Source organism: Diplotaxodon limnothrissa, linkage group LG6 (assembly GCF_057381915.1).
Source record: "Diplotaxodon limnothrissa isolate DT_005_m linkage group LG6, D_limnothrissa_male_GT1.1, whole genome shotgun sequence".
Taxonomy (NCBI): domain Eukaryota; kingdom Metazoa; phylum Chordata; class Actinopteri; order Cichliformes; family Cichlidae; genus Diplotaxodon; species Diplotaxodon limnothrissa.
In genome coordinates, this window is record NC_140601.1 from 347,248 (window position 1) to 374,305 (window position 27,058).

The 27,058-nt window shown below is 44.3% G+C and overlaps 1 protein-coding gene across 1 annotated transcript; it reads left to right on the forward strand.

The window, feature by feature from the left end:
* Window positions 1–14,379: 14,379 nt before the first annotated feature.
* Window positions 14,380–24,191, forward strand: spcs3 (signal peptidase complex subunit 3). The gene is made up of 5 exons (XM_085355421.1): window positions 14,380–14,598; window positions 15,090–15,163; window positions 15,623–15,699; window positions 18,290–18,405; window positions 23,478–24,191. The coding sequence occupies exons 1-5, from the start codon at window positions 14,456–14,458 to the stop codon at window positions 23,608–23,610; spliced, it is 543 nt and encodes a 180-aa protein (XP_085211547.1). The 5' UTR covers window positions 14,380–14,455; the 3' UTR covers window positions 23,611–24,191.
* Window positions 24,192–27,058: the final 2,867 nt, after the last annotated feature.

The following is a 27,058-nucleotide window of genomic DNA, read 5'->3' on the forward strand; positions in this document are numbered from 1 at the left end:
ATTAATAGATGTGTGGAGATTGTTAAACAAAGATGTAAAACAATTCACCTGGCACAAACCTAATGGTCAAAGCAGGTCACGTATTGATTATTGGTTGGTATCCAACTCAATTTTAATTTTAATATGTTAAGGAAACAGTCATCTCTAACAGTCCCTTAAGTGACCATTGCGCCATTATTCTGAGACTACAAAGCAAAGACCAAAACAACACATTTAGGGATTATTGGAAATTTAATTGTCAGATGCTGAGAAATGAGGAGTATTGTAATTCTATTAAAAAATTAATTTTAGATATCCAGAATGATGAAGCCATCAATACACCGATACTCAAATGGGAATATCTTAAATTTAGAATCAGAAAAACCTCAATTGCATTCGGTAAAAAGTTAAACAGACAAAGGAAAGAAGAGGAATCAAATGTAGTAAAAGAACTTATGAATCTTTATGGCAAATTGAATTGGACTGAGGAAGAAAAAGGAAAAATTAATAACTTACAATCTAAATTGGACGAAATGTACCTTTATAGAGCCAAGGCTGCTTATTTGCGATCCAAAGCCAAGTGGATAGAAGAGGGTGAAAAGAGCACTGCCTATTTTTGCAATCTAGAAAAACGTAGACAAGAATATAATTCAATATGTAACCTAATAATCAACGGAGAGGAATGTACAGACACTAAACAGTAACCTTTATAAGTCTTCATACTCAGAACAAAATGTCACCTCCTGCTTTGACAAAATCAGTAATTGGATTCCAGTAATTGATGATAATTTTAGAGAAATTTGTGATGAAGACCTGACTATAGAAGAATTTGATTTTGCTATTAAGAGCATGGCATTTGATCGCTCACCAGATGGTATAACAACTAATTTCTATAAGCACTTTTGGGAAGACCTAAAATTACTATTATTCAGTGCAATAAATGAATGTATAAATCAAAAGAAGCTTATGACAACAATGAAACAGGGAGTTATAAAATTAATTCCAAAACCAGGGAAAGATAAGAAAAAAGTAATCGAAGCCCTAAAACACTTTGAAATACAGACTACAAATTTTTACAAAAGTTTTAGCAACAAGACTAAAAACAGGTATTTCTGAAATAATTAGCCCAACACAATCAGGATTTCTCAAAGGACGGTTGATCCAAAATAATATCCGCTTGGTTTTGGACCTCATCGATTACAATTACCTAATTACGGATGATGGTTTTATGTTAAGATAAGATAAGATAAGATAAGATAACCTTTATTAGTCCCACACTTGGGAAATTTGTTTTGTCACAGCAGGAAGTGGACAGTGCAAAAGTTATGAGGCAAAAATTAGAATACAATAAGAATAAATACAGTACACAACTGTACAGAATAGAATAAAATAAAATACTATATACAGTAGAATAAAATAAAATAAATATACAATAAGATAAAAATAGAATACAAATACAAATACTATATACAACTGAGTAAAAATACAACGATGACAGAAAGGATTATTGCACTTAGTATTATTGCATATGTATGGATGTGTGTGCTTGATCAGTTAAAGTCTTTATTATGGAGTCTGACAGCAGTGGGGAGGAAAGACCTGCGAAATCTCTCCGTCCCACACCGTGGGTGCCGCACTCTCCCACTGAAGGAGCTGCTCAGTGCTGTCACAGTCTGCTGCATGGGGTGGGAGATGTTGTCCATCAGGGATGACAGCTTAGCCGCCGTTCTCCTGTCAGTCACCACCTCCACTGGGTCCAGAGGGCATCCTAGAACAGAGCTGGCCCTTCGGATCACCCTGTTCAGTCTCTTCCTGTCCCCAGCAGAGATGCTGCCGCCCCAGCAGACCATGCCATAAAAGATAGCAGAAGCCACAACAGAGTCATAGAATTTCTTCAGGAGTGGGCCCTCCACTCCAAACGACCTGAGTCTCCGCAGCAGGTACAGCCTGCTCTGCCCTTTCCTGTAGAGGGCGTCTGAGTTATGAGTCCAGTCCAGTCTATTGTTCAGATGAACACCAAGGTACCTGTAGCTGTCCACAGCCTCAATGTCCATACCTTGGATGTTCAGTGGTTGCAGTGGAGAATGCTTGTGCCTGCGGAAGTCTACCACCAGTTCCTTGGTTTTACTGGCGTTGATCTGGAGGTAGTTCAGCTGGCACCAGTCCACAAAGTCTTGGGTCAGACCTCTGTACTCCTTGTCGTCCCCATCAGTGATGAGGCCGACTATTGCAGAGTCATCAGAGAACTTCTGCAGGAAGCACTGGGTGGAATTGTGGGAGAAGTCTGCAGTGTAGATGGTGAAGAGGAACAGAGCCAGAACCGTTCCCTGTGGGGCCCCCGTACTGCAGACGACCCTGTCCGACACACAGCCCTGAGTCCTCACATACTGTGGTCGGTCGGTGAGGTAGTCCAGGATCCAGGTAGTGAGGTGATGGTCCACTCCAGAGTTCACCAGCTTGTCCTTTAGAACCGAGGGAAGAATGGTGTTGAAGGCACTGGAGAAATCAAAGAACATGATTCTCACAGTGCTTCCAGCGGTCTCCAGGTGAGCGAGGGAACGATGTAGGAGGTGAATGACGGCATCATCCGCTCCAATGCCAGGCTGGTAGGCAAACTGAAGTGGGTCCAGTGATGAGCTTATTAGGCGCCGAAGCTGAGCCAGGACCAACCGCTCCAGGGTCTTCATCAGGTGGGATGTCAGAGTTGTTCTTGTTGTTCTTGGACTTCCATAAAGCATTTGATTCTATCGAACACACTTTTATTATTAAGACATTTAAACATTTTGGGTTTGGAGATGCATTTCTGGATATGATCACTATGTTATACACTGATATTAATAGTTGTGTTTCTCTTTCAGAAGGCACGTGTCCCAGGTTCAGGGTGGAGAGAGGTATCAGGCAGGGCTGCAGCATCTCACCTCTTTTATTCATTGTAGCCACTGAATTACTTGCTATTACTGTCATGAATTCAAACATCAAAGGATTAGACATAAATAATCACAAATTAATAATAAGTCAGCCTGCCGATGATACAACAATCTTTCTAAAATATAAAGAACAAATTCCATTGGCCTTAGATACAATAAAGATCTTTTCTGATGCTTCTGGACTACGGCTGAACCTGGACAAATGTGAACTCATGAGTATCCACAATTGTTCTCATCCTTCTTTGTACAATATACCTGTCAAAAATGAAATCAGATATCTTGGAATCTGGATAACTAAATGCATGGCTGATAGTGAAGAAAAGAATATTCAGAATACAACTGACAAATGCAAAAAAACTCTGAACCCTTGGCTACAGAGAGATTTAACGTTGTTCGGCAGGATAATGTTGACCAAGGTTGAATCTTTGTCCAGATGAATCTGTCCAGCTTGTTCCCTAGCCATCCCACCAAGAATTATAAAAGACATCAATAAGGTGAATTTTAATTTCATATGGAAAATAAACATCATTATGTTAGTAACAGGGACTTGATAAAAGACTATGAAGAGGGGGGTTTAAAAGCAATCGATTTTGAAATAATGAATGGCATTTTAAAGATTAATTGGCTCCGATCTTTCTTAAAAAATGATAATGAGATCTGGTTCTTGATACCATCTCTTATTTTCAACAAAGTTGGGGGGATCCGATTCCTTTTAGTGTGTGATTTTGACATTTCTAAACTGCCCATAAAACTTTCCAAATTTCATCAAAGAGTTTTGTTAAATTAGAAATTAATGTTTAAACATAACTTTAGTCCCCACAACGTTCCACTGTGGAACAATAGGGTGATATTGAATCGGGGGAAATCTATGTTTGTGGAAGAATGGATGACAAAACAAATTTGGTCTGTGACACATATAATGGATGAAAATGGAGATATACTTGAATTAAACAGGCTTAATGAGAAATATGACATGAGTTGCTCGTCTGAGCTCTATAAAAAGGTTTCACAGAATATCCCAACAGTCCTTGTAAATACGATAAAGAACAGTTTTTCAAATATACCGACTCCAAATTTACATAAAATGAAATTAGATGGTCTTGACTTGGTTAATGGAAAATGCAATAATCAATTTTTGAGGAGGTATTTGGTTAACACCTTATATCCAGGTAGGACAAAACATTCACTCGTCTTTAAAGATTATAACAAATCTGAGATCTCGTTGATCAGAACCAAATATTTAACATTTCCAATTCCCCCCAAATTTAAAGAAGTCCATTTTAGAACTACAAAAAATATTTACCCCTCCAATGAATTTATGAGAGACAGATATAAATTTGTGTTAGACAACTGTTATATTTGTAAAACAACTTTGGAAACAACAGAGCACATGTTCTATGGATGTGTGACAATCCAGAACTTATGGAAATCTCTCCATGTCCTAATATTGTCCCAGTATGGAAATATTGATTTTTGGTCTTTTCAAAATATTCAAATTGGAGTAATCCTTAAGGACAAAAATGGTGAGTTTTTAGTTAACAATCTCATATAATATAATAAACAAAGTATTACACACATAAATGCCGATATGCTAAATCCCCCCCTTCATGGCCTGCTCTTAAAAACGAACTCTCCCTGTTCCGTAAATCTCTTAAGCTAATAAATAAGCCCCAAGCAATCAAATTGCATAGATTTTTAGAAGAGTTAGATTTTTCTTAGCCCCTTATTTAAGTTATGTGTCTTGTTTATGGAACCTCACTTTTAGAGATTTTATGATCCCCCTTGTCTCCTTTATTTCTGTTCCTTGTTTTTCATTCTTTTTAAATTGTTATTTATTTATTTTTGTATTGGTTATTCATCTTTTTATATTATTATTATGTAGATGTGTGTGTGTGTGTGTGTGTGTGTATGTATGTATATATATATATATATATATATATATATATATATATATATATATATATATATATATAAACACCCAGCACGCCCCTGCGGGCGGTTTATCCTTCAAGCTCGGGTCCTCTACCAGAGGCCTGGGAGCTTGAGGGTCCTGCGCAGTATCTTAGCTGTTCCCAGGATTGCGCTCTTCTGGACAGAGATCTCCGATGTTGTTCCCGGGATCTGCTGGAGCCACTCGCCTAGCTTGGGAGTCACCGCACCTAGTGCTCCGATTACCACGGGGACCACCGTTACCTTCACCCTCCACATCCTCTCGAGCTCTTCTCTGAGCCCTTGGTATTTCTCCAGCTTCTCGTGTTCCTTCTTCCTGATATTGCTGTCATTCGGAACCGCTACATCGATCACTACGGCCGTCTTCTTCTGTTTGTCTACCACCACTATGTCCGGTTGGTTAGCCACCACCATTTTGTCCGTCTGTATCTGGAAGTCCCACAGGATCTTAGCTCGGTCATTCTCCACCACCCTTGGGGGCATCTCCCATTTTGACCTCGGGACTTCCAGGTTATACTCGGCACAGATGTTCCTGTACACTATGCCGGCCACTTGGTTATGGCGTTCCATGTATGCCTTGCCTGCTAGCATCTTGCACCCTGCTGTTATGTGCTGGATTGTCTCTGGGGCATCTTTACACAGCCTGCACCTGGGGTCTTGCCTGGTGTGATAGACCCCAGCCTCTATGGATCTTGTGCTCAGAGCTTGTTCTTGTGCTGCCATGATTAGTGCCTCTGTGCTGTCTTTCAGTCCAGCTTTGTCCAGCCACTGGTAGGATTTCTGGATATCAGCCACCTCCTCTATCTGCCGGTGGTACATACCGTGCAGGGGCCTGTCCTTCCATGATGGTTCCTCGTCTCCCTCCTCTTTCTTGGGTTTCTGCTGCCTGAGGTATTCACTGAGCACTCGGTCAGTTGGGGCCATCTTCCCAATGTATTCTTGGATGTTCGTTGTCTCATCCTGGACTGTGGTGCTGACACTCACCAGTCCCCGGCCCCCTTCCTTCCGCTTAGCGTACAGCCTCAGGGTGCTGGACTTGGGGTGAAACCCTCCATGCATGGTAAGGAGCTTTCTTGTCTTTATGTCAGTGGCTTCTATCTCCTCCTTTGGCCAGCCTATTACTCCAGCAGGGTACCTGATCACGGGCAGGGCGTACGTGTTGATGGCCCGGATCTTGTTCTTACCATTCAGCTGACTCCTCAGGACTTGCCTGACCCTCTGCAGGTACTTGGTGGTTGCAGCTTTTCTAGCGGCCTCTTCATGGTTCCCATTCGCCTGCGGGATCCCCAAGTAGTTCTGACTACCTTCCCTCTCTTTGTTACCATCCGACTACACTTCTCCAGTCCGAACGACATTCCAATGTCATTGCTGCATAGCCTGGTAGTGTGGATCAGTGAATCGATGTCTCGTTCACTCTTGGCATACAGCTTGATGTCATCCATGTACAGGAGGTGGCTGACAACTGCTCCGTTCCGTAGTCGGTATCCGTAGCCAGTCTTGTTAATGATCTCACTGAGGGGGTTCAGGCCTATGCAGAACAGCAGTGGGGACAGAGCATCTCTCCTTGGTAGATCCCGCACTTGATGGTGACTTGTGCTATGGGCTTGGAGTTGGCCTCTAGTGTTGTACGCCACATCCCCATTGAGTTCCTGATGAAGGCTCTTAGGGTCCCATTGATCTTGTACAATTCTAGGCATTCCAGTATCCAGCTGTGGGGCATTGAGTCATAGGCCTTCTTGTAATCAATCCACAGGTTGGTCAGTCTGGTCTTGCAGTCTCGGCTGATTGTTCTGTCTACCAGTAGCTGGTGTTTTGCGCCTCTGGTATTCTTGCCAATTCCTTTCTGTGTCCCGCTCATGTATTGACCCATGTGCCTGTTCATCTTAGCCGATATGATGCCTGACAGGAGCTTCCATGTAGTACTGAGGCAGGTTATTGGTCGGTAGTTGGAGGGGACCGGTCCCTTCTTGGGGTCCTTGGGGATCAGGACCGTCCGGCCTTCAGTTAGCCATTCCGGGTGTCTCTCGTTAACTAGCAGCTGGTTCATTTGTGCTGCCAGACGCTCGTGGAGTGCAGTCAGCTTCTTCAGCCAGTAGGCGTGAACCATGTCGGGCCCTGGTGCTGTCCAACTCTTCATACTGGAGACCCTTTCTTGGATATCTGCCACTGTGATGGTTACTGGACCCTGTTCAGGGAGGTCGCTGTGGTCTGCCCTCAGATCCTCTAGCCACTGAGCATTGCCGTTATGGGTTGCATCCTTCTCCCATATGCTCTTCCAGTATTGCTCCGTCTCCAGCCTTGGTGGTGCTGTTCTCTTATTGTTCCCTTGCCACTGAGAGTACACCTTTGCTCTCTGGTGTACCTCCTCAAGCGGCTGGCCAAGGCTGTGAGTCTTTGCTTGGCAGTTTCCAAGGCCTCAGGTATGGACAGCTTGCTGTATTTCTTAGGCACCTTATTTGTCGCACCTTTCTGCAACTCCGTTAGTTGGCTACCTCAACACCTGACGCGGACCTTGTTGATCCGGGCGACGTCCGAGCCGGCATGCCTTCATATTTATCTGTCTCGCTCATGTCTGCGGTAGGCTTGCTTAGCATAGGGGGTCTAGCCTTAGGACCCTTACTGGATACAGACGCCCCAGGCAGGAATCGAACTTGCGATCCTCTGTTCCTCTGTTCCAAAGGCGTGTAGTCTAACCACTACGCTATCCAGCTGCTCTATGTGCACTTATGTGCAGCCCTGGTTATTTAGCTCGTCATATTGCAGCCACAGAAATTCTTTTGTCCATGAAACCATAAAGCTGCACTTTCTTTTTGCCTTATAGTCTGATTTGTCATAACTTCTCCGTTTTGTGGTAAGCTTTTCTTTGGCTGTCACTTCTTCACCCTGACCTGTCTTATTTGGCTCAGCAGAACTAAAATATATATCCTGCTGCTTTTACACACGCACTCACATAAGCTCAGCGATTCTCTGCGCGATCAACCTCTCATATGTTTAAGCTGCGGGAGATTTCACTTGTCATGTTTGCATAGTAAGCTAACGATTAATAAGACGATGTCAGAGGAATTGGTGCACAAATTATCATCACTCACCAATCAGTGCTGTCGCTCTCTATACACAGTTCGCGCGATTGCAAAGTGAAAGCAAAAAGAAGCGCAAATTCAAACTCGATTTCAATATGTCACATATTGACAGTGGCTCACCGATGCCAATGACATAATTACCCAGCTACATTTCCGAAAGAATGCAAAAGCATTGACATATATTTTTCCTTCCTACAATAGCCCGACGGGCAGGGCAGAGATAGATTTTGGTAGCCCGACTGGAAAAAATCGTTAGCCCCGGGGCCTCGGGCTAGCGATTTTGCGAGCCCTGTATCTGATTGAGAAATCACTCATCTTTGGAAAAGAGAGTTTATTACAGAGAAATGGCTCTTTCCAAAATAAAAGCTATACTATACGCTTCTTCTGGGCTATATTGTCAGCAGCATATTAAACATATCAGGTCCCCATAAGGAGAATCCTGTGCTAACGGCTGTCTAAATGACTCTGGTAAAGTTTGTAGCATGCGTGCTTGTTGTTTTTGTCTGCTTCCACTTGTCTTTGCACTAGGATGATGTCGGCGTAAATGTGCAGTCATATTCGTTGTGTTCCCACTAGTGCTGTCAGCGTTAATCTCGTTGAAATGACATTAACACCACAACACGGCAAATCTCCGTTAACGAGCTACCCCTGATCGCCCCGTGCATGGGGCTGGATGGCCAACACGTTAACGAGCTAACTGCGCTAACACACTAGCTCCCACCCATGTAATTGAGCATTGCGTGGCACATCTGACATACTGTTTTACTTTAGTCCATGACGCGCTTACCTTCAGGGTCATACGTCACATGAAAACCAAAATAATTCCAAACGCCAGATCTGAATGAGGGTGGGGGAGGTTCAATTTGCCATGTTGCAAGGAGAGCTTAACTTCTGTCTTGCTAGCTTGCCCTGCGCTCTTCCTTCTGACGATGCTGTCTGTGTGGAGCGCTCAGTGGATCTGCGCTCGACAGTGCAGCCTAGGCGGAGTAGTCGAACGCAGATTCACTGAGCGCTCAACACAGACAGCATCGTCAGAAGGAAAGTTGATAAAATAAATTACAAATTTTGTATTGTTCGATACATATGCGTACCGAACCGAAAGCACTGTATCGAACGGTTCAATATCGATACGCATATCGTTGCACCCCTAATATATATGTATATATATATATATGTGTGTGTGTGTGTGTGTGTATAGGTCCCTCATCCTATTCATGTAGCCCCTTCCGCCGGGGTTACTTGCGTAGTAGCATTCCAACAATGCCCTGTTTTCGTCTCTTGCCCACCGATGCCTTCTTGTTCCAGTAGCCCACTTTTCGTCAGGGTGCCCTGGTTCCTCAACACCTGACGCGGACCTTGTTGATCCGGGTGACGTCCGAGCCGGCATGCCTTCATATTTATCTGTCTCGCTCATGTCTGCGGTAGGCTTGCTTAGCATAGGGGGTCTAGCCTTAGGACCCTTACTGGATACAGACACCCCAGGCAGGAATTGAACTTGCGATCTTCTGTTCCAAAGGCGCATAGTCTAACCACTACGCTATCCAGCTGCTACATAGTGGTGGTAGACAAACAGAAGAAGACGGCCGTAGTGATCGATGTAGCGGTTCCGAATGACAGCAATATCAGGAAGAAGGAACAAGAGAAGCTGGAGAAATACCAAGGGCTCAGAGAAGAGCTCGAGAGGATGTGGAGGGTGAAGGTGACGGTGGTCCCCGTGGTAATCGGAGCACTAGGTGCGGTGACTCCCAAGTTAGGCGAGTGGCTCCAGCAGATCCCGGGAACAACATCGGAGATCTCTGTCCAGAAGAGCGCAGTCCTGGGAACAGCTAAGATACTGCAGTCAAAGGAGCTTGCAAAGAAAAGCGTCTGGACTTCTTTAAGTTGCTTGAAGACGTTTCACCTCTCATCCGAGAAGCTTCTTCAGTTCTAAGGTCAAATGGTGGAGAGTCCCAGATATAAACCTAGTGGGAGTGACCCCTCACAGAGGGACAAAAGGACCCCCTGATGATCCTCTAATCGCCTGAGCTGATTGGGACCCACACCCAGTTTCACACCTTGGCTCAGGCGATTAGAGGATCATCAGGGGGTCCTTTTGTCCCTCTGTGAGGGGTCACTCCCACTAGGTTTATATCTGGGACTCTCCACCATTTGACCTTAGAACTGAAGAAGCTTCTCGGATGAGAGGTGAAACGTCTTCAAGCAACTTAAAGAAGTCCAGACGCTTTTCTTTGCAAGCTCCTTTGACTACGATGACCTGGATGACTGAGAACCTTCACAGACCTAAGATACTGCAGGACCCTCAAGCTCCCAGGCCTCTGGTAGAGGACCTGAGCTTGAAGGATAAACCGCCCGCAGGGGCGTGCTGGGTGTTTTTTCTTTTTTGTATGTATGTGTATATATATGTGTGTGTATGTATATATATGTGTGTATATATACATACACAGCACTTGTTGTGCGCATGCGCCAACCAGCGTGCAGCCTGTTACAGTCGCTCCTGCTTTTCTCTTAGTTTAGCTCTTTTTTCTTACGTATTCTTTTTTTTCCTGACTTGTATTTTCATCCGTTTTCTATCACTTACTCAATCATGTGGATTGAGAGAGTTTTTGTTCTTCAGGTGGCCGTGGAACTGTTACTTTTATCAAGGAACGGGACCGCGGCACATCTCCTACACTCACAGACTGTTTACTCCAGAGATCAGCTGATCGCCCTGATGCCGGCCGGCTCGCTGGCCAGGCCCGCAGAAGTACCAGCTGAAATTTGGAGGAAAACACATCGGGGATGCAGAGGTCAAGGACAGAAAAGAAGAAAAAAGGTGACGGTGAGACAGCGGAGGCTCGAAGCAAGGAGGAGGTTTAAACCGTGTCTGCCGTCTATCGTGATGGGAAATGTGCGATCGTTGGCAATTAAAATCGACGAGCTCTCAGCACTGGTACGGAGTCAGAGGGAATACCGAGAGTGTAGCCTGATGTGTTTCACCGAATCATGGATGCACCAGGACATTCCCGATGAGAATGCTTCCGTGGAAGGCTTCCACGCTGTTCGGGCGGACAGGGACAGCATCGCTAGCGGTAAGCGGAAAGGAGGTGGGCTTGCTGTTTTAGTTAACAAGCGGTGGTGTAACCCTGCCAACATAACAATCAAAGAAAGGATTTGTTGCCCGGACACTGAACTGTGTGCTGTTGGACTCAGGCCGTATTATTTACCCAGGGAATTCTCTCACGTCATCTTGGTGGTTGTTTATGTACCCCCCTCTGCTAACCCCACAGCTGCATGTGACACTATCCACTCTGCCATAGCTCGGTTACAGACTCAGCACCCGAGTGCCTTTATTGTGATCTCGGGTGACTTCAACCATGTATCACTGGACAATACACTACCAACATTCAAACAATATGTGGACTGTCCCACCAGGGGAGAGAAAACTTTAGACTTACTGTATGCTAACGTCAAGAATGCATACAGCTCCTCCTCCCTCCCCCCACTTGGTAGGTCAGATCATAACCTGATTCACCTCACCCCCCGCTATGTGCCAATTGTGAGGAGGGAACCTGTGACCACCAGGACTGTTAGGAGGTGGTCAGAGGAGGCAATAGCGGAACTACAGGGCTGTTTCGAGGTGACCGACTGGGAAACACTCTGTGAGCCTCACGCCGAGGACATCAATGGGCTTACTGAGTGTATCACAGACTACATAACTTTCTGCACCGACTCCATTGTTCCAGCTCAGACTGTTCATTGTTACCCAAATAACAAGCCGTGGGTGACTAAGGACATCAAAGCCCTCCTCAACAACAAGAAGAGGGCTTTCAGAGGGGGCAACAAAGAGGAGGTGAGGAAGATCCAGGTGTTACTAAAGGACAAGATCAGAGAGGCTAAGGACAATTACAGGAGGAAGCTGGAGTGGAAACTCCAGCAGAACAGCATGAGAGAGGTGTGGAGGGGCATGAAGACCATCACTGGATTCAGGCCAACCAACAGCAGGGGAACTGAGGGAGGTGAGAATAGAGCCGACGAGTTGAATCTGTTTTTCAATAGATTCGACACCACAGTGTCTGCTCCCACCCCCACAACCTCACCTGTAGTCAGCCTGGAACCCAGAGCCACACCACTGTGCCAGCCGCTCTCTTCACATGTTGCCTCCTGTGAGATTCCTGACACCCCTCCCCCACCCATCACCTTCACTCAATACCAGGTTGAGATGCAAATGAGGAGACTTCACTCAGGCAAGTCTGCTGGACCAGACGGAGTGAGTCCCCTCGTCCTCAAGACCTGTGCCCCCCAGCTGTGTGGAGTCTTTCATAAACTGTTTATGCTGAGTCTGAGTCTGCAGAGGGTCCCGGTGATGTGGAAGACATCATGCCTCGTCCCTGTACCAAAGACGCCACGTCCCAGTGGCCCCCAGGATTACAGGCCAGTGGCACTGACCTCCCACATCATGAAGACCCTGGAAAGGCTCATCCTGGACCAGCTGCGACCCATAGTAAGACCACATCTGGATCCCCTTCAGTTCGCTTATCAGCCTCGTCTCGGAACTGAGGACGCCATCATCTACCTGCTCAATCGTGTCTACACCCATCTGGACCAGCCGGCGAGCACTGTGAGGGTCATGTTTTTTGACTTTTCCAGTGCTTTCAACACCATCAGGCCGACCCTCCTGGGTGATAAGTTAGCAGCGATGCAGGTGGATGCTTCTCTGGTGTCCTGGATTGTTGATTACCTGACAGGAAGACCACAATATGTACGTCTCCCACAGTGTGTGTCTGACAAGGTGATCAGCAACACAGGGGCACCACAGGGGACTGTCCTCTCCCCCTTCCTCTTCACCCTCTACACCACAGACTTCAGCCACTGCACAGAGACCTCCATCTTCAGAAGTTTTCTGATGACTCTGCGGTGGTTGGATGCATCAGCAGGGATGATGAGACAGAGTACCGGGCTGTGGTCGACTCCTTTGTCACGTGGTGTGAGCAGAATCATCTGCAGCTCAACGTGGCAAAGACCAAGGAACTGATCGTGGACTTCAGGAAGACCAGGAAACACTTGACCCCTGTTTCAATCCAGGGGGTCAGTGTGGACATTGTGGAGGACTATAAATACCTTGGAGTACACATTGACAATAAACTGGACTGGGCTAAAAACACCACAGCACTTTACAGGAAGGGCCAGAGTCGTCTCTATTTTTTGAGGCGACTGAGGTCCTTCAACATCTGCCAGAAAATGCTGAGGATTTTCTATGAGTCTGTTGTGGCCAGTGCGATCCTCTATGCTGTTGCATGCTGGGGGAGCAGGCTGAGGGTTGCAGATGCCAACAGACTTAATAAACTGATCCGTAAGGCCAGCAATGTTATGGGGATGGAGCTGGACTCCCTCAAGGTGGTGTCGGAGAGGCGGATGCTGTCCAAGATAAAGACAATGTTGGATAACACCTCCCACCCACTCCATGACATGCTGGTCAGTCACAGGAGCTCGTTCAGTGAGAGACTGAGATTACCGAAAAGCACCACTGAACGACACAGGAAATCATTCCTGCCTGTGGCCATCTCCCTGTACAACGCATCCACTTAACACACTGTTTGCTGCTACAACTACACATGTTTCTTTTCCAACTATTTATTTATGAGTGACTTATGTATGTATGTATGTATATATATGTATATATTGTACTATTCTTAGTTAGTGTATTGTCTGTCTTGTCTTAATGTTGGTTTATAATGGAGCACTGTAACAAAAAATAATTTCCCCCAGGGATCAATAAAGTATTCTGATTCTGATATATATATGTGTGTGTGTGTGTATATATGTGTGTATGTTTACTTTCAGTTATTGTCGATTTCATTGTGGCGTGCCAACTGCACTGTGGCAGTGATGTGTATTCCTCTGATTGGGAGAAAAGAAAAAGGAGGTGTGATTCTGTTCTGAATGATTCAATATGTCCCTTGTCTCTTTGAGATTGTCATTGTTATTGTTCTAAATAAAGTTCATTTAAAAGAATTATCAGGGTTAATAGTTATGGTTTAGGCTGATGGTTAAGGTTAGGCATTGTCAATGAAATGTCCCCACTGAGATATGAAAACGAATGTGTGTGTGTTACAGAGGTTACAGTTCATTTGCCTCATTTTAAACCGACGGAACGTTTTGAATAAGGAAGTGAGAGCTTCCGCTTACTCATCGTTCCAAAGCTCTTTCCGGTTCCTGCCGCCGCGCGAGGCGAGCGAACACACATGTGCACATGTTTAAACCCGGCCGAGAGTCACAAACACTGATCCATGTTTAATGTGAGTCAGAGCCATGTTGGACTACACACCTATGCTGCTTCACCTAGACTGTGATTCTTTTAAAACTGTCTTCTGGCCGAAAACGCTTCAAATTCGCTTTATTTTGAAAGGCCTTAACCGGAAGTATGTGTTTATTCCAGGTAACTTCACGTTTCCGGTTTGCGCTAACGCTACATCCGCTGCAGGGCTTGGAACAAGTCTGTCGTTTGAATTAGTGTCCGTGTGGTACTTGCTGAATCCCAATATGAACACGGTCCTGTCGAGAGCTAACTCGCTGTTTGCCTTCTCCCTGAGCGTCATGGCGGCTCTGACTTTCGGCTGCTTCATCACCACAGCGTTTAAAGACAGAAGGGTTCCTGTGGACATCCACGTCTCTAAAGTCATGCTGTAAGTCTCTGCTTTCAACAGCTGTTAGCATCACACCAGGTTCTATCGTGTCTTTGTTCCGTGTAGCAGAGGCTGCAGGCTGGTTTACATGCTAGCTGTTTGGCGGGAGCCGCTCTGTGGCCTGCGGTCCTGAGCCTGGACAGCATCCTCAGTCTCGGGATACTCACTGTGCCTGGAAGGGGTGCAGAGCGGTAGTTCAGAGCAGTACTGTACCACAGCTGTGTACCATAGTACAGATATGTACAGATATGTACTGTACCACAGCTGTGTACCATAGTACAGATATGTACAGATATGTACTGTACCACAGCTGTGTACCATAGTACAGATATGTACAGATATGTACTGTACCACAGCTGTACAGTACAGCTCTGTAGTACAGAAGCATTTAGGGTCATGTGAGGAACAGCAGTCGTTTCTTTCACCTTTGCATGCATCCGTCCCAACTTCTACATGTCGAGTGACGTTTGTAACTTCTCTCTCTCTCACAGGAAGAACGTTGATGACTTCACTGGACCCCGAGAACGAAGTGACCTGGGTTTCATCACCTTTGACCTTTCAGCTGATATCCTTCCTATTAAAGCATTGATGTGTTTGATCTTTTCTTCTTGCGATGTGTTGCAGCTGCTTCAGAGAATCTTTGCAATAAGAGTGCACTGTGTGGCTGCTCATGATTGTGCATTTATTCAGCTCTTTGTAGACTTGTCGTCTTTTTTAAAAACTCCATCCTGAGACAAAAGAACAGTTTGAAGCAGCTGTGTGTGTTGGGCGTTACTAAATGAATGCCAGTAGGTCTGACTGAGATTCCAGCCAAAGGCTTGTAATTATACAGTCATTACATTGACCCTGCACGCTCACTGCTGAATCATTCACATTTGAGTTCAAGTCGCGTTAACACCAGATTATCCCTGGTTACCATGGCGATGTACACCATTGTTTTAGGCACTGACAATGCAGTGAAGATGCTCGGATTCATTTTTGTTTTCCTCTCTCGGTTCTGTTGATGGTCCTTAACTTTTCCCACATTTGCAGCCAATTTTTGATTGGAATGTGAAGCAGTTGTTTCTCTATCTGTCTGCTGAGTATGCCACAAAGAGCAATGTAAGTCCTAATGCACACACACCTCGACCTTTTAGTAAGAAGCAGGCATGAAGCACGCTACATATGGCTTATCAAAGCATCACATTGTGTCTGACGGTTAGTGTACAGGTCAAACTACAAGTCTGATGTGTGAATGCACGCCAGCACTCTGATCACTTTAAGCATTCAGTCACTCGTCTCACCTCATCTTCATCGTCACGTTGTTATGAGAATGCTGAACATGAGGCTTTTTGCACAAGTCAGTGACAGCGGTCCATACAGATCACCGACGGCAAACAATACACAGCTGGGTGGTTTTTAGCTGTCAGAGGAGTGGTTTCAGGGCTCGCAAAATTTCAAAACCCCTGGTAGCCCTTCGGGCAGGGACTCTTCAGTTTTTGGTAGCCAAAATAAATGTAAGTAGCCCGAATAAAAAAGAGAGCAATTTTTTGATTGATGTTTTGTTTCTGTTACAATATTATACATTAAAGTATAATATTGTAACGGAAACAACACATTAATCAAAAATAGTTGAAACACAAATTACAACATTGTATAAAAATTACAATCATCAACTCAAACACTTGGTTCTAATTGAACAGAAGTTTCTATGAACTTGTAAGAACTGTGTAGGACTTGAATCAGTCTGTCAGAGCCTCAATCTGACATTTCCACTGAAGTCACGGTAAGAGACAAGTGGAACCAAGATCGAGGCCGTTTGCTTTTTGAAGTTTGCACAGACTGCTGCATTGTGCCAGTGGTCGTTCACTCTTTGCAACATAGTAGCTGTTCTAAACTGATTTTCAGGTTTATTTTTAGTTTGTTATTTGCAATTGGTGTTTGTTCTGGGAAAGATATTGCAGACTGAGCAATAATGCATTTCTTGCATTTCTCATGGGTTCTAATGGGGGCCTTTCTTAAAATGACTGGTCCCAGTAACAAAGGCGCTTGTCAGTTCAGAAATCGAGAGAAAACCAACAACACACCTGGCAGAACATTGTTATTTACACGGGTGCACATAAGTGGTCCGCATGTGCGCATTCGCTGTCAAAATAAAAGACGCACCAGATAAGAAGTTGCAGCGCGCGTTTGCGTCCATATAAAAGGCTGTTTTTGTCCTAGAGTGGGATTTTCACGGCACATTCTGCACCACATCTCTGTGCGTTCATCATTTGTTTGAAGCCAGCTCACCTCCTGCAACTACTTTTCTGAGAATACGAGCTTCTTTTGTGGTTCGGACTCCTTCTGACATTTCTTTGGAGGTGGAGGAACATCACAGTAATTGCTTAAAGGAGCTTCTTGACATCTTTAAGAGTTCTAAACAAATGTCTGTCCTCCTCCAGAAAATCTTATGTACGCAAACACGCGTTGCAACTTCTTATCTTTTTTATTTTGACAGCGAATGCGCACCTGCGGACCACTTATGTGCAGCCCTGGTTATTTAGCTCGTCATATTGCAGCCACAGAAATTATTTTGTCCATGAAACCATAAAGCTGCACTTTCTTTTTGCCTTATAGTCTGATTTGTCATAACTTTTCCGTTGTGTGGTAAGCTTTTCTTTGGCTGTCACTTCTTCACCCTGACCTGTCTTATTTGGCTCAGCAGAACTGAAATGCTTTTACACACGGACTCACATAAGCTCAGCGATTCTCTGCGCGATCAACCTCTCACATGTTTAAGCTGTGGGAGATTTCACTTGTCATGTTTGCATAGTAAGCTAACGATTAATAAGACGATGTCAGAGGAATTGGTGCACAAATTATCATCACTCACAGATCAGTGCTGTCGCTCTCTATACACAGTTCGCGCGATTGCAAAGTGAAAGCAAAAAACAAGCGCAAATTCAAACGCGACTTCAATATGTCACATATTGACAGTGGCTCACCGATGCCAATGACATAATTACCCAGCTACATTTCCGAAAGAATGCAAAAGCATTGACATATATTTTTCCTTCCTACAATAGCCCGACGGGCAGGGCAGATATAGATTTTGGTAGCCCGACTGGAAGAATCGCTAGCCCCGGGACGTCGGGCTAGCGATTTTGCGAGCCCTGGGTTTGATACGTAACAGTGAGCAAGAGAGTACGTGAAAGGTGTTTGCAGAGTGTGTGTGTAACAACAACAAAACTCAGTAGTTCATCTAATCAGAGTTTGACAGGATTAGGATGAGCCCAAGTCTCCCAGCTGTTTCCAGAAGTTCCCTGAAGGTGTGTAACTGCAAACAGCTGCAGGATCTGTGTGTAAGCGTCTGTGTGGAGCTCAGACAGTTGCGCAACAACTTTAGTAGGATCAGCTGGTGTGTCTGTAACAGTGTAACCACAACATTGTCATGTGTCAGTGTTTTGGAAATTTGTGACTGTATCAATCAATCAATCTTTATTTATAAAGCACTTTTCATACAAAGATGTAGCACAAAGTGCTTTACATGGTTAGCTGTAGCTGTGAGGAACACGGCTGTAAAGATAACACAACTACATTCACACAAAGACATTTTAGCCCGGAGGAGGCAGGGATCTAACCACCAGCCTTCTGATTGGTAGATGAACCGCTGCCTGACCATGGATGGAGGTCCTGCAGTATAATTAATCTGTGTGTGTGTGTGTGTCAGTCTCTGAACCAGGTCGTCCTGTGGGATAAGATCGTTCTTCGAGGTGAGAACACCAAGCTGAACCTCAGAGACATGAAGTCCAAGTACTTCTTCTTTGACGATGGAAACGGACTGAGGTGAGATACCAGATGTGTATCAACACATGTTCTGGACTACTAAAATCAATAACATCCACCAGCAACTCAGTTCACATGTTGTGTCTACCCCCTCTCCAGAACCTTTTCTCCTTTTTGAGCTGTTTTCCACTCTTCATCTTCCTGATTTATCTGATATTTCTAAGTTTGTGTAGATCAAAGCCTGCCACGTGTCATCTTGACCCTATGCCTGCAGGGTTTGTGAAATCCTGCCTCTCTTCCTTACTCCCACTCATCTCTGCTATATTCACTCTTCACTCACCACCAGTATCGTTCCCTCCATATTCAAGATTGCTCTAGTCACTCCTATACTGAAAATACCTTCTTTAGATCCTAACAACTTTAACAACCTCTGTCTGTTTTCTAATCTGCCCTTCATTTCTAAAATACTCGAAAAAGTGGTTGCAGCTCAACTTCATTCACACCTGGTTAATAATAACATCTACGAGAGATTTCAGTCTGGTTTTCGTTCATGTCACAGTGCAGAAGCTGCTCTACTTAAAGTCACTAACGATCTTCTAATCGCAGCTGACTCTGGTCTTTCACCATTCTCGTCCTTTTGGATCTGAGCTCAGCCTTTAGTGATGTTTCAGTCGCGAACGAAATGGTTCTTAGAGCCGGCTCTTTGACGTGAACGACGCGAGCCGGCTCCTTATTGCGAGCCGTGGGTTTTTGTTTTTTTTTTCCTTTCTCTCACCCTCTCTCTCGCACTTTTTCCTGCTTCACTCCGCACGCGAGCCTTGTGCTTTGCGCTGGGCAGAGGGGGGGGGGGGCGGTAGTTACACTGGCAGTAGCTCAGGAACAGAGCGGGAGGGAGAGAGAGAGCAGGGACAACAACGTCACATTAGAAAGGTATAGTAATCATCCACAACTATTTTCAGTTGCAGATGATAAAGGATTCAGAAAGTTTATTCATGCAGGTCCATATGACAGAGAATGTGCATGTTCTTTTTGTTTTCATATTATAATTTATATTTAATTGTGTTGTGTTTGCAGTGTTTTGTGTTGTTTCACTTTAAATTTGTTTAAAAGGAAAAAGCTGAAAATTTAAATAGTCTTTTTAGTGAGCCGAGCCGAAAGAGCTGGTTCTCTAAAAAGAGCCGGAAATCCCATCACTATCAGCCTTCGACACATCTGTCACTCTGTCCTTCTAAGCAGACTCTCCTCTCTCTGCATCTCTGACACACCCCTCGCCTGGTTTCAATCATATCTCTTTGACGCTCCCAATTTATTCAACTAAGATCATTCCGCTCTCATCTATTCCCCGTCACCTCTGGTGTACCCCAAGGCTCAGTCTTAGGCCCTCTTCTCTTTATAATATACATCCTCCCTCCACATCCTCCTTGCTGATGACACCCGTGTATCTCTCTTGCAGACCTGATTCCTCCCTCCCACCTTCTTCCTTTACAGAATGTCTATCCGAGTTAAAATCCTGGTTTTCTAATTTTTTAAAGCTCAATGAGGATAAAACTGAGATCCTCCTTATTGGCACCAAATCCAACCTTTTGAAGGCTAATCATTTCTCTCTCACTATCGTTAACTTCACAGTTTTCCCTTCTCCTCAGGTTAAGAGCCTTGGTGTCATCCTAGACAGTTCGCTTTCCTATAAATCTCCCATCAGTAATCTCACCCGTTCTGCCTACTTCCATCTACGTAACATTAACAGATTGCTTCCTTCTCTTTCCACCCAGTCTACGTCCATTCTTGTCCACAGTCTTGTTACCTCCCATATTGACTACTGCAATTCTCTTCTGCATGGTCTCCCCCAAAAATCCCTCCATAAGCTTCCAACTGGTTCAAAGCTCTGCTGCTCGCACTATCACCAGAACCCCTCCTACCAGCACATCACTCCTGTTCTTCAGGAACTTCACCTGCTTACAGTGAAATTCCGAATAATATACAAACTTCTTCTGCTCACCTTCAAGGCCATTCATAACCTCGCTCCTCCTTACCTTTCTGACCTGTTAAGCACCACTTGTTCTGCCCGTTCACTTCGTTCTTCTTCTTCTATCCAGCTTTCTGTGCCTTCTTCCCGCCTCAGCACCGTGGGAAGCAGAGCTTTCAGCTGCTCTGCTCCCAGGCTGTGGAGCTCTCTGCCCCCAGATATAACAAACACTGGTTCTCTCCCCCAGTTTAAATCTCAACTCAAAACCCATCTGTTAAAATCTGCATACTCACTGTGAACCCACTGTTTGTTCGTTTTATCTTGTGCTTTTGTTTTATTGTTCTTCATTGTGTCATTGTTCTATCATGTGTTTTTTATCTATTGTGCAGTGTCCTCGGGTGTCTTGAAAGGTGCTTTATAAATAAAATGTGTTATTATTATTAACTGTTCATTACACTGGCCTCTATTTTTCTCTCTGAGCATAATTGTAACCAGTGTTTCCTAATGCTAAACATGTTACCTGATAGGCTCTTCTGATCAAGCTCACATCATCATATTACTTAGTCTTCTTTGGTAGTAGGTGGGCCTCATTAAATACCAACAGGGGTTAGGGGGCCAAGTCTGCTTGGTTCTTGGCTCCACACGGTCACAAAGAACAGGCAGGCATGAACCTCCAATGACATGTTCATCACTCAGACCTAAGTGGACTCATGGAGGCAGACTCTGTCCTCGTTAGCGGCAGCGATACCATCTATCAGAGGAGATCCTTAGCATTAAACCATCAGCATTGAGCTCTGAATGCACTCAAGACATGATCATTAACGGGCTTAGATCTTAGGACCTGTTCCTCATCTTTCTCCTGAATGTTCTAGTTGGGAATGTGACTTCAGCCCATACTTACTGTACAGGCTTTAACTTGGACTTTCATTCATTTTTTTCCTGCCACCTTCAGCTGACACACAAACACAGTCCCTCCCTCACACATGTTCTTTTATGATAAAGCAGGGCTGGATATGGCGACCCTCAGTCCTCCCTTACTTACTAATAGGCCTCAGCTGCCGGGGGATTCCCATGATGCACTGCTTCTTCTTCACTCACTATGTGTTAATACTAGAGATGGCACGATACCACTTTTTTATGTCCGATACCGATATCATAAATTTGGATATCTGCCGATACCGATATGAATCCGATATAGTGTTTTTTAATCAACAAAACTGTTTTTTAAATATCTTGCTGCATTTTGTATAAGTTCATACTCAAGTTTAAAACAACAACTACACTAAAGCTATTCTGTTATACCTGTATACAAAAAAAAATATTTCATAGTTCAGCAATACTGATCAATCTAATAAACTTAAACCTGCACCATCCTCCCTATTCTGGTATTTTAAAGAGTACTTAGCGTAAATATTAAGCAACCTAACTAATAGGGTTCCAACTCCCAGCAACAACAAAAATAAATAAATAAAAAATAGGGAACCACCCCTCACGCGCCACCTCATGATGCTTAATCGACGTAATCAACCTTAATTTGATGCAGTGTGAAAAAAAATGCACAGAAATCAATTATTTTTCAAGAAATATTAAATAGATTCAACATCTTTCTTCAACAAAATTGCAGACTGCACAGATGGTACCTTCCCAAAGGAAAAAGTACTATAGCTTACTAGGGTATATTAGACTTAATAGTCACTATATACAGTAATGGACTTCTATTTATTTTGCATCAAATTAAAACTTTGGGTGTCAGATAATTATTTATTAAAAGCTCGACATTTTAAATGAGAATAAGAAAGAAAAGTATGTCTTTGTGCCCCCTTTTCCCTGTTAATGCCCTATCAGCCCCCCTGGCTAAACTTTGCTAGATCCGCCCCTGCACAGTTACCAGCGTCAGCTACGTAGAAAAAGATCCTCGAGTAGAAAGTAATAATAAATACATTCTAACAACAGCTGATCAAGCTTAAACGTGCTGCTGTTGTTCAGCCGCTGGTTTCCTCTTTCTGGTGCAAAGTGGGCCAAAAGCAAACCAGAGAGACGGACTCGCAACAGAAAAGCCGATCAGCTGATCGTTAAGCAGTTTCATGATTGAAGTAGCAGCAAGAAGAGGCAGTCGCTCCATATATCGTTTGTTAAGCTTAATGCAGGAATGCTTTACAAACATTCAGAGATGGACTTACACACTTGCTTTACTTCTCTCGGGATAACTTTGTCGGAGATGAAATGCCGGGTTGCTAGCGAAGCTCCACATGCTATCCAGACCACCGACAGGTCCCGCATGCCACAGCCGCTCTATCACGTGATGCATACTGCTCCGTTCTGAGGCGAGTTACGGCGTGTTGCAAGTTTTGTGAGGTGCTTTCGTGATATTTAATGGATCGGATTACATTTTTTATTTTTCTCCGATATCCGATCCAGTAATTTAGGTCAGTATCGGACCGATACCGATACGTAATATCGGATCGGTCCATCTCTAGTTAATACATCTCTCTGCATTTAATCCTTAGTTATTATTAATCTCTGGCTCTCGTCCACAGCGTGTCTTTGTTCTGGCTTCCTTCTCTCACTCACAGCAGATGGCCCCGCCCCTCCCTGAGCCTGGTTCTGCTGGAGGTTTCTTCCTGTTAAAAGGGAGTTTTTCCTTCCCACTGTCACCAAAGTGCTTGCTCATAGGGGGTCACATGATTGTTGTTTTTTTTCTGTATTATTGTAGGGTCTTTAACTTGTAATATAAAGCACGTTGAGGCGACAGCTGTGATGTTGTTTGGCACTAAATAAATAAAACTGAACTGAATCAAAGGTAGCGTTTAGCAGCAATGGCTCATAATAAAGCTGTAATGTTGGAGCTTGACTTTAAGAAAAAACATTTGAACCCAAATGTTTGATGTTACAGACGGTAGGACTGATCATGTTTAAAGTCCCCGACTGATATAGAGACAGGTCTACCAGCAGCTTGATGGAAATGGTAACAGTCTCAGAGTCGAGTCCCAGTCTTGAGTTTAAAAAAATGATACGCATAAAATTTGAAACATCCTGAGTATTCTGACAAGGAGATTTGTTTCCCATAATGCAGTTCATTTTTTCCCGGAGCCTTTGTCGTCTCTTATTTCACATGCTTTTCACACACGTTGAACATGATTGGCTGATTGTCATTATTTCTCGTCGTCAGGGCCAATAAGAACATCACCTTGACATTGTCCTGGAATGTAGTTCCCAACGCTGGAATCCTGCCCCTGGTGGCTGGAAGTGGACACGTCAGCATACCTTTCCCAGAGACCTACGAGACCACCAAGAGCTATTAGAGATGCACACATCCAGCATTGACTGTGCTCTGACCGCTGAAACGAGATGTAACTGAGTTTTTGGTTTGTAATAAAAGTTGAAATTGGAACGTCTGTATTTGTGAAGAGCTCTTCTGTGTTCTGACGAGCAAACAGTGATGCTGTCAGCATCGGTGTGTTCATGTACCTCCGTCTGGTCTGAGGGAGCAGCTCTGGCTAATACAGTGGATGTGTGTATTCATTGTAAAGCTGCTAGCTCGTAACCAACTCGCTAGCAGCATGGCCTCTTCACCTGTCCCTCCTGCACTTTCTTGCTCATTGTGTCAGATGTTTAGTTACTCCTCGGCCTCCTTTAGCAGTAATGATATCTGTAACAAATGTAGCATATTTGCAGCTCTGGAGGCCAGGATTACTGAATTGGAGACTCTGCTTCGCACCCTTCATTCACCCATAGCTAGCCAGGCCCCTGTAGCTGGTGCAGCCGAAGATAGCGTAGGCCCCTCTAGCTGTTTCTCAGCAGATCCCGAGCAGCTGGGGAAAGAGGGCGGCTGGGTCACGGTGAGGAGGAAGCATAGTCCTAAACAGAAGCCCCAGGTACACAACCAACCCGTTCATGTGTCTAACCGTTTTTCCCCACTCGGCGACACACCCGCCGGGGGTCAAACTCTGGTAATTGGTGATTCTGTTCTCAGACGTGAAGCTAGAGACACCGGCAACTAGGGGTGGGTTTTGATTATCATTTTACCGTTTAAAATCGATTCTAGCTTGGATAACGTGATATCGATTCATTAAAATCCTCAATAGATTTTTTTAATATAAATTTATTTTGCCCGAAACTCCGCCGATGGATCGAATCAGCGGAAAAAGGACGTAAACACAAAGCTCGACCCGCCGACGGATCAGGATCAGTGAGATGTCGCCTTTCTCACCTGACGGCACGGACACGGTCGGGGCTGAAAGCCGACAGCTCGCTGAGTCTGATGTGTCGGTGGGTCGAGCTTTGTGTTTACGTCGTTTTTGCGCTGATTCTGAAGCTGTTAGTTTTATCGCTCTCCAAACAATATTGACCGAACCAGCAGCAAAAGAAGATCCAAACTGCGCTTCACATAAACATCGTCATGAATTCACTCTGACTTTTGCTGTTTTGCTTCCACCACGATGCACAGCTCTCTCTCTCTCTCTCTCTCTCTCTCCAACAACAGTTTCCCGTCTAAAAATCTGTTTTCTGCATTATTCGCTTGCTTGTTACGCACAAGTCTACCGTTGTTTACAGCCTGTCGGACGCTGTTTTTTTCGTTTTACTTACTTCCGAAAAGAAAACCTAATTTCTGCCGTTCAATACTGAACAAATGTAAACTTTTTAAAATTGTGCAAAATGCAAAACGCTGTGTCTCTAAAACCTCTGTAACTTTGCTCTGTTTCACTTCAGCAGCATCAGGTAATGTTCATGTGTTGATTCATGGTTTTCTTTCGTTTTTGATCTACTGCAGAATATTATTATAAAATCCAGGCCAGGAAATTCTCCTTCATGCTTTTCTGTGTTTTATCCTCAGTTACTTTGACACAAAGGCCTCTGCTGTGATGCTCACACCTTTGATAAAGTCTCACAAATGTCAGCTTTCTTTTTATAGATATAAAAATATGGAAATGTACTGATGCATGATCTGACTTATATTTCTGAAAACCCTTTCCTGTCTGATCATTTCCTGATAACATTTACATTTACAATAATTGATTACACAGCAGTGGAGAGTAGACTTCATCACAGATGTCTCTCTGAAAGTGCTGTAACTAAAGCTGTGTCCAAATTCATGGGCTGCATCCTCCTGAGGCCGCATTTGTAGACCGATTACATCACAGCGACGCGCCGAAGCCTGTCCAAATTCGTAGACTCCTCCGAATGCAGCCGACAAATGCGTCCTCCTTTTCCCCGAATTTGAAGGATGGGTCGGGTGTGTCCTTCGTGGCCCACCATATCCCAGAATTCATAGCGCGGCCCAGCCAAACTCCAGTTTCTGGCAATGGCGGCCGCTACTAAGTTTTAAAATTACTCATACTAATCTTTCTGGGTCCCAAAATAAATTTTAAACATATTTTCAGGCGATGTGGGTGTGTAAACTTCTAATATCTGCTCAGTTTATCAAGACATTTGCAAAAGTGCTTTGACGTTTTCGGAGACGTCTGTTACCCACCAGCTCGATAGCTAGCTGAGAGCTCGAGCATCACTAGAGCCGCAGAGAACGGCACAACTCCCGGCACATCATGTTCAGATTACTGCGGAGTTTCCCTGCTCGGGTTAAACGTAATATATAAGTCACTTAGACAACCTAAAAATGTTATTGTTTGTCTTTTTTCAGTGTTTTGTTTGTTCGTGAGTAAATCGGTTTGGCTGAGATTAAAGTTATTAGATTAGACAAAATAAAACTTTATTGATCCCCGGGTGGGTTCCTCCTTGGTTTTCACACAGCTGACTAAACGTCAAACAGAAAACTGATTAAACAGAAGTATGAGACAGTCGAGAATTTATGCCAGTGTCCTGTAATATTTTAGATAGCAAGAAGCAGACGGCTGAGTTTATTAAACTCCACCGAGACAGCGGTGACGCTAATCAGAAGGCGAGACCATCCAATTTCACGGCCGTTTACTTTCCGGCCTACCCCGCGAAGGCCGGGTCCTCAGGAGGATGCAGCCCATGAATTTGGACACAGCTATTGTTTAAGAATATAATCCACCCACTGTTATCATCTTCAATGCCCTGTACCAACACAGAGCAGCTATCTGAACGCTGCTCCAACAGAGGTCGATCATCTTATTAATAATTTTACCTCCTCACTACGTACGACTCTGGATACTGTAGCTCCTGTGAAAACTAAGTCCTCAAATTCCCATAATACACTGGGTGTTTCCTTTTCCAGTCACCTTTTTCACTCACTATGTATTAACAGACCTCTCTGCATTGAATCATATCTGTTATTAACCTCTGTCTCTCTTCCACAGCATGTCTTTATCCTGTCTTCCTTCTCTCACCCCAACCGGTCGCAGCAGATGGCCCCGCCCCTCCCTGAGCCTGGTTCTGCCGGAGGTTTCTTCCTGTTAAAAGGGAGTTTTTCCTTCCCACTGTCGCCAAAGTGCCTGCTCATAGGGGGGTCAAAATATTGTTGGGTTTTCTCTGAATCTATTATTCTACAATCTACTGTACAATATAAAGTGCCTTGAGGCGACTGTTTTTGTGATTTGGCGCTGTGTAAATAAAATTGAATTGTAAAGCTACTTTTCATAATCTCTTTGTACCTTTCCTTCATGGTGTCAATAAAGTGCTGACAACTCAAAGAGCTTTACAGGTAACCAAACATTCATTTAGCACTCTTTGTTATCAAGGTAGTCTGGCAGACTGTCCGCTGATTCAGGAGGGGATAGCGTGCAGGGGAGTGGGTGTTGCAGACTTGAGATGTGATGGCTAATGGCAGGT